At 36.4% G+C, this 8,067-nt stretch overlaps 1 protein-coding gene across 2 annotated transcripts; it reads right to left on the reverse strand.

The window, feature by feature from the left end:
- Window positions 1-1,512: 1,512 nt before the first annotated feature.
- On the reverse strand, window positions 1,513-7,430 carry LOC129577213 (kynurenine formamidase). 2 transcript variants are annotated; one of them, XM_055463858.1, is made up of 4 exons: window positions 6,146-7,430; window positions 4,234-4,335; window positions 2,596-2,809; window positions 1,513-2,335 (listed from the first exon to the last, which is right to left on the reverse strand). In XM_055463858.1, exons 1-4 carry the CDS (start codon window positions 6,261-6,263, stop codon window positions 1,846-1,848), a joined length of 924 nt encoding a protein of 307 aa, XP_055319833.1. In that variant the 5' UTR covers window positions 6,264-7,430; the 3' UTR covers window positions 1,513-1,845. The 2 variants fall into 2 exon arrangements, with proteins under 2 accessions (XP_055319833.1, XP_055319834.1); XM_055463859.1 differs by lacking the exon at window positions 6,146-7,430 and adding an exon at window positions 5,165-6,132.
- Window positions 7,431-8,067: the final 637 nt, after the last annotated feature.

Here is an 8,067-nt window from a genome sequence, read left to right on the forward strand (position 1 = left end):
TCCATAACTGTACCGCACCGGTTGGTTGGCTCTGGGCGTGCGAGACAGCACTTCGAAATTGTACTCGGCACCCGTACCAGCACAGTGGCGCACACAGGTACAGGGACACACATAGCGGTTGCAAAAGTGGTGGATGAAATAACATCAATAATTCAACAGGAATTGCTGCTGTTGTGCGAATGCCATAAAATTTGATGGCGTGTTTAACTATAATTACTCTTAGTTGTTACATCTATCGTTACATGTCGCCTTGCATTGCTGGAGCAACTGATTTTGTTGTGTCGCTTGGTCTCCATCACTCTGCTCATTCTCGTTGCACAAGCCATCACATTTTCGGTGATGAACAACTGAACAGATTTTTCATCAAAGCCGTCGACAAGACTGGCGAAGAGTGAGCGAGCGAACGGTACAGAGATAGATAGATTTGGTCAAACTGATAGAGATCAACAGTTCGACGAAATGATTTATTGTGTACTAATGCTTTTGATATGCATGCATTCCTTTATACGTAGCATAATCTGTGTCTTGCCTATATCGTCATTGCTTTGCACAGCTTACAGCTTAACATTTGCCATTCACTTTTTGATTAGAAAATGTTACCGATGGCCGGATTAATGACTTTTCCCGCAAACACAAGCATCAACAACCGTTCGAAAGCTCCCTTTTTTCCGGCTAAATCCCTGTCCTGTTTATTCACACACTCAAACCGATCGTCGTTGTCGTTATTGCTTTTTCAAAAATTGAAAGCACACACACATAACTCTCGTTACTGAATTATTGCTTTTTGCGTTAATGGAGACAATGATAGATGATCATTACATGCCGTTGGAAATGTGTATGCGCCACCGAGTAATCTATTGCAAACGGAATTTCTCTAAACAAACAATGGGCCAACGGCATAGATGTTCTGGAATAGGGGTTTGAGAACCCAAAATTACCCTCTCTGAACAAATTTTTATTCTCCCAAAGTGTTGCTTCTCAAACGTACAGTGTTTTTCTTTGTGTTTACATTTTTAAATACTATCCTCACCTTTGAAAAGAGAAACCAGAAGAAGAAGTAGAAAATTACTCAATCTAGAAATTTAAATCACCTCTTGAATTGTTCACTTACTTGTGGAAGGCTTCACATCGTCTGTAGCTACATTATACATCCGCCCTGTTCCGAAAAGGGATGAAATATTTCCCCGTAAGCCGTGGTTACGGGTTCCATTTGACGCCTTTGTTCCTCATTCAATCACATTACCGTTGACAATAGGAACGTAAAAATTTAATTTTTGTCGCAAAAATGTCAGCTTTTTTTCCCTTTGTGTGGCCATCAAACAAAGTCGACCAGCTTGCTCCAGTTTCCATTTTTTTCTCTCTTTTGTTCACATTCTCATCATGATCGCGCTTCATGGTTTCCTCTGTTGAATCGCCCAAAATCAATCCCATTACTTTTGTGTGTGCCAACAACGGTGAATTTTATTCATTGCATCAACGTTCACATAGTAAAATAAAAACCGTGAAAAAATCGGGCTTCAATTGACGCTTTATTTATTTAAATTTATACCTCAAAGTAAATATCAACGGGGAGCTGAATGAAAAGAAGGAAAAAAAACCGAATTCCATTTTTAGTGTTGAAAAAAATGACATTTTAATTAATTAACATTCGGAAACGGTTTCCATTCACTTGCAAAAATGATTAAATTTTTTTTGATTGTATTTTTAATTGCAACGAAATTAATATATTGGAACGTATAAATTAAGCGTGAAATTCGCATTTTTTCTGTCTTTCTTTCACTTGCTCCCGCACTGAGAGTCGCATTTTTTTTTATTTTCATTTTTTTGGTGTCGCTCGATTCTGCTTCAAAGTATCGAAAATGATTTCGCTTCGTTGATTATGTCTTTTGTGATTGCAAAGTCAGCGTGTGACAGGTTTTCAACAATGTCGAAATGATCGGTGTTTTCAATCATGACCAAACGATAATTTGGATACTGATGATGGGCGAGCAAACGTTCCAAACAGTATGATTGACCAACCAATTTTGGTGCATCGTCTGTACCAACATATAAATGAATGGCTGTTGCATCGCTACGTGCTGCTGCTGCGACGGCAGCCCATTTATCGAAGTCGAATAGCATCGGCGACAGGCGTAATACATTGTTTTCATCAAGTGACAAAATATTATTCGGATTGACCGTTGGCATGTATTGGAGCTCGAAAACATCGTATACACCGGATATCAAGTACAATGATTTTACAATTGGTGTCAGCGGCGGTGATTGTTTCACAAGATTATCAAACAAGCATGTGGCCAAATGTGCCCCGGCAGAATGCCCACCTAGTTGGATACATCTAAAAGAAATTGCAGAAAAAAAAAACAGAAAAATACAACGATGTGACATACGTACTACATGTGTTAAGGATATGTATTTGTGTGTCTCTGTGTGAGTTTTCTATGAAAATGTGTGTGTGCATGTGACAATGGCCATGGCGTATTCAAATAGGAAATGGTCTGATGGGCATCGACATTATTTTTTGCACCAAAATTAATCGAAAAGCTTGCAATGAAACGAGTGAGGAAGAGAAAGTGGACAACAAAAAATAGCACCTACCTCGTTCCTATTGACATCGCATAATTTACGATCGAAATGCCAGCTCGTTGGATCTGATCAACCAATTGTTCCAATGATATATTCGGGCAGAGATCGTAATCGAGTACAATCACTTTGTGACCTGCTTTGTACAACGGTTCCACCACATATGCACTAACGGTTTTGTCTAATTCCTGCCAATATCCGCCATGAATGTAAATAAATATCGGCGCATCTGCAAATAACAATAAAAATGCAACCAAAAACCGAACCAGAGAGAAATAGAGATGGCCATATAGGGACAGCAAGTGAATTGGTAGAGGTTGAGAGAAAAATGGTAATGGAAACTGTTGAAAAAGTGGCGAGAAAACGATCAGCCGGATGCATGTGTAAAAAATCGGAAGATGGTCATAAATTATGCAAAGAATGCATCGAACGAGAGAGTGAGAGTGAGAGTGAGAAAGATAGACACACACACATAGAGAGGGAGAGAGAGAAAGACAGGGAAGAAAAAAGATGTCACAAGATGAAAATGGATGCAAACAACCAATTTTAATATGTAAAATTATTATTGAACCCGAGTTGAAGTGTGAGGAATATGTTCGAAGCGGAAATTCAGTCGCGTAAATGGAATACTTTACACCCAAGCATCCCGTTTGATTCACATCTTTTGTCACATAAAAAAGTTGCATCGGTTATCTCATGAGAAGGAATATAAGTCACGCACACACACACACAACGAACAAATGCCATCGTATTTAAAATACTCTAATGCGCCCGATTTACAAGCGAACGAGAAAAGATCCATTTTTCCTTCACACACACACACTCTCTCTCTCTCTCTCTCTCTCTCTCTCTCTCATCTATAGATTTACAGGCATTAACATACTAATGTTATTAATTACTAACATATTATTAACGGGGCGTTAATAACTCAAACATAACATATTATTAGATTAATAAGATCGCCATTTTATTAAAAAGTTAATAAGATCCATCTTATTATTATTAAGATAATCTTATTAAAATATTAATAAGAAAATCGGATTTTATTAACCAATTTTCAAAAAAAATTGCGAAGAAAAGTTTCATACTAAAAACATATCAAATATCGTCAGATGCATTTTTCTTCAATATTTCGTCGTTTGACGATATTTGATATGTTTTTAGTTTGAAACTTTTCTTCGTAATTTTTTTTGAAAATTGGTTAATAAAATCCGATTTTCTTATTAATATTTTAATAAGATTATCTTAATAATAATAAGATGGATCTTATTAACTTTTTAATAAAATGGCGATCTTATTAATCTAATAATATGTTATGTTTGAGTTATTAACGCCCCGTTAATAATATGTTAGTAATTAATAACATTAGTATGTTAATGCTTGTAAATCTATAGATGAGAGAGAGAGAAGATAGATAATAAGATGGATCTTATTAACTTTTTAATAAAATGGCGATCTTATTTATAATAATATGTTATGTTTGAGTTATTAGAAATTTTCCGATATTTTGGTTATTAACATATTAATAACATATCGAAAATGTAAATCTATACTCTCATCTCCCTATCGATTGGGAAAGCACCAACGAGAACCGAAAAAAATGAATGTGTACAAATAAATGGAAATGTGCAATAAAAAAAAGCAATTTAATACCTTTGGGTAAATCAATGCCATAAATATCGAATGTTTCATTTGTAAATGTCTGGCCGTATTGCACTGTCTCGAATTGTATCGCTCTTCTTACCCGTTCGCTTTCTGCAATGACATTTTTTGCATATAACCAACACCACACCGTCACCACCATCGTCCAGAAGTTGCCGAGTTTACATTCAACATAAAGTACAAAAGAAAGAGAAAATGAACAAAAAAAAAACTCGAAATAAAAATGAAATCAAATAAAAAGAAACAACGACAACAGCCAAAAATGAATTTTGCAAGAGAAATTTTTTCCACTTCACGAAATATCGAGATTATTTTTAATATTTTCGTTTTTACAATTGACAATTGAAGTTTATACTTGATTTGATTGAAATTCTGATTTCAAATAAATATGAGCTAATGCCTTCGGTTTATGACCAATCAAGATCTTCGGTTGATTTAATGGGAACAAAGAAGTTTCATTGAAGAAAAAAAATCCGATCAGATTCTCACATTTCCATCCTACCCTCCGCCATATATGTACGTTTTTTCTATCAATTTTTCTTTCAATAAACAACTAGTAGCGTTTATGTTTACAGTTTCGGTTTTATTCCGATGACTTTTGTATATTTTTTGCTGGCGTTGTAGTTGTAATTCAATTCATTTGCTTTATTAATGCTTTTTTGGCATGTTCAACCTAGCCACTACAAACATTTCTGTTCACTTAGTTTTTATTTAATAAAATAAACCGTTTGATTGCAAATTTTGATGCTTTATTTGCAAGTTTCCAGTGAACATACACCGACAAGGCAAAAACGTGACAATTTTTGTCAAAGCGCGAAATCGAATCGATTGAAATCAGCCGCTGTCTATTTGTTTTTTTTTTTTGTGTTTTCAATTATCCACAAAAAAATGGGTTATGTGTTGTTTATCAGATAGAACTTACGTACACTATGATAAACACAATGGACTTTTGCTCCCTGACCACTCAGCAACAGCAGCATCAGGAGGAGGAGGAGAAAAACCAACAAACATACCTACTCTCAGAGGCACAAATACCCATACAGTACAACCGATCTTTGTTTTGTTGTTGATTCATATTAATTTTGTAGCACAATTTATGGACTGCATTCATTCGGTATCATGTGTACCGTTTCCAGTCATCCTATTCGATGTATATCGGATACATAGAACTCTGCTCATTTCTCTATCTGTCGCTCTATTCTGTGTGTCTGTCTGCTGTGCATTGACGCAGGCCATATCGTTTTTCTTATGTTGATGCATTCGATTTCGGTGGCTTTTTTGGACCATGGTTAGATATTTCTCGTTGTTGTTGCTTTCTCTCTCTCTCTCTCTCTCCCTCTCTCTCTCTCCCTCTCTCTCTCTCTCTCTCTCTCGCTCGTTCACAAACTGCATATATATGGGTTCGAATATATAATGGGTGCTTGTTTTCAGTTGCTCTCCTGACTGTCATCGTTTTAATTCAAACCAAATCGACCGATCAGATGCAAAATCCACTTTGTTTGTAGATAAATGTACGATTTCTTTTTTCCGAATTCACAGTTTGGCAAAGTGTGATAAACGCAGATTTTGTTTGTTGATAAAACAAAGAGAATAATTTTTTGTTACCAATTCGATTAATTTTCTCGTTCTTCATTCCAATTTGAATTTTTCAGGTTCAAAGTGGAAAAAGTGACCTGCTTTCATTAAATTGGGAATGAATATGCTGATTTTGATACTTTTTAGTACACTCCTTTGTATCGCATCACAAATGTGAAATATGCAACATTGGAAGGCGGTCACTCGCATGTAATGTACACACATCCGAATATTTGCCAATGCAATGTCGCCTCGCATGTATTGTATTTTTTTTCTCGAGAGTGGACGAGTCGGCGAAGAAACATTAAGAAAAATTGGAAATTCTTACCACTTTTCGTAAAAGCAATGTGTTCACTCAAGACTTGTTCCCGCGTTGAGTAACGTTTCGACCAAAACGACGGTTCGAACAATTTAGCCAACGATTCAATATCCAATCGATTGTCCATTTTGTTGGTGTTGCCTGCTGCACACACACCCACACACAAATAATGTAATGCTTTTTCGTTTGTCGGATGCTGGAATTGCTGTGGCACACTACAAAATGATGGGGCACAACAAAATGAGGTAAACTTCCACACCGGGACAACAGAGCGCCGAGAGTCAACGCAGAAAAAGAGTAGACGTGAAGCGCAGCTCAATGGATGTTTTCAGCTGAATGCAATATGTGACACCAATCTTCTTCTTTCTCTCTCTCTCTTCCTTTCGTCCTATGTGTATGTTTGTTTTTTCACTTTTTTTTTCTTGTGGCAGTTGTTTCATTCGCCTTGTTATTTATCGTTTGTTCTCCAATTTTCCGTCGCGCTCTTATTTTTCAATTTTCGTTCGATTCCCGTTTTATTGAAATAAATACGACGATTTATAATATACACGATGTTCGGCCATTTGTTTGTGTACTGGCATTCGAGCCAAACGCGCTGCTTCTTGATATTCTCTGTTTTTCTCGCTGCCGCCTGTCTTTCAGTTCGTTCGATCGGTTTCTCTCTCTCTCTCTATTTCTTCCGCTCTTCCACTGATTCGCCCAATTATTTTTCGGCGGTCGCTTCTGAGTTGTCTTTTCTTATTTCTTGATTGTATCTTTTTCTTCTTCTTTGATCGAGATGTTTCCTTCGCCGTTTCTTGTTCAAACACACAAACACAAGTTGCAAGCTGGTTTCTTGTTTGAAAATCAATTTTAAACTAATTTCACAGCAAATTTTTGTGTGTGTGTGTTTGTCGAATGGTTTCGTTTTTAAACAGAAGCAACAAAAAAAAATGTCGTTTTAAATTCACTATCAAATGTATAAACACATGGGCATTAGAGCGCACTCGCGCAACCAACAGATTAGCTAAATTGAATTTGGAACTTTGAACAATACACAACACACAAGCAAACCGAAATGTTATATGCATGAGCACTAATGATAAAGTGATTGCGTCGCAATGAATTCACAATTAGACGTGCTGCGCTCAACCGAAATAGAATTAGATTAAGTTGTTCATGATGAGAAAAAGCGAATCAGCAAGAGAGAGAAAGGGAGAGAGAGAGAGAGCGAGCGAAAGAGATAGAGCGAAGAGCAAAAAACTACACACACAACAAATTGAACTGTGATACGAACGGTTTCTTCTGCGATAACAAACCGTTTAGTGAGTGGCAGCAACAATCACAATTTAATTTATCAGTTGTGTTGGAATCGAAAATGATAAAGCTAAACTGAGACAAGAAGCAGAGCGAAAAAAAAGTTGTTGGTTTTATTTTTTTTATCAATGTCTGCTCCGCACGTCTTCTTTTCCCACATGACAAATTATATACTGAATCGAAATCTAAATCATTTCACACGCAGCTGAAGTTCAACGGCTTGTCGTCCAAAGCGAACTCAAAGTCAATGTAATAATAACACATAATGAATGTGAGAATGAAGCCATCTAAATTTCATGTCATTGAACTGAACGCAGAAAAAAACAAACAAACAAAAAAAGCAGCAAAATAGTGTGAACAAAGTGAAAATGAGACCGATATCAAACGTATTGACATATTAATATTTTAGTGGAAATTGCGGCTCATTCACAGATGTGTGTATGTTTGTGTATTGGGGATGAGTAATTTGATGTATGTGGTTCAATCGGTTGTAGCATGCCTGACAGGCGAATGGAATGCAATTCGGTTTATTGACGAACATTTTTCGTCAATTCATCAACGACGAAAACTTTCTATCAACAATAAAGAACGAAAGAGACAGAAAAACGCACACATCCAACCACCCACCGAAATTC

The sequence above is a fragment of the Sitodiplosis mosellana genome, unplaced genomic scaffold (genome assembly GCF_009176505.1).
Source record: "Sitodiplosis mosellana isolate CC-2019 unplaced genomic scaffold, AAFC_SMos_1.0 Smas_scaffold_6197, whole genome shotgun sequence".
NCBI lineage: Eukaryota > Metazoa > Arthropoda > Insecta > Diptera > Cecidomyiidae > Sitodiplosis > Sitodiplosis mosellana.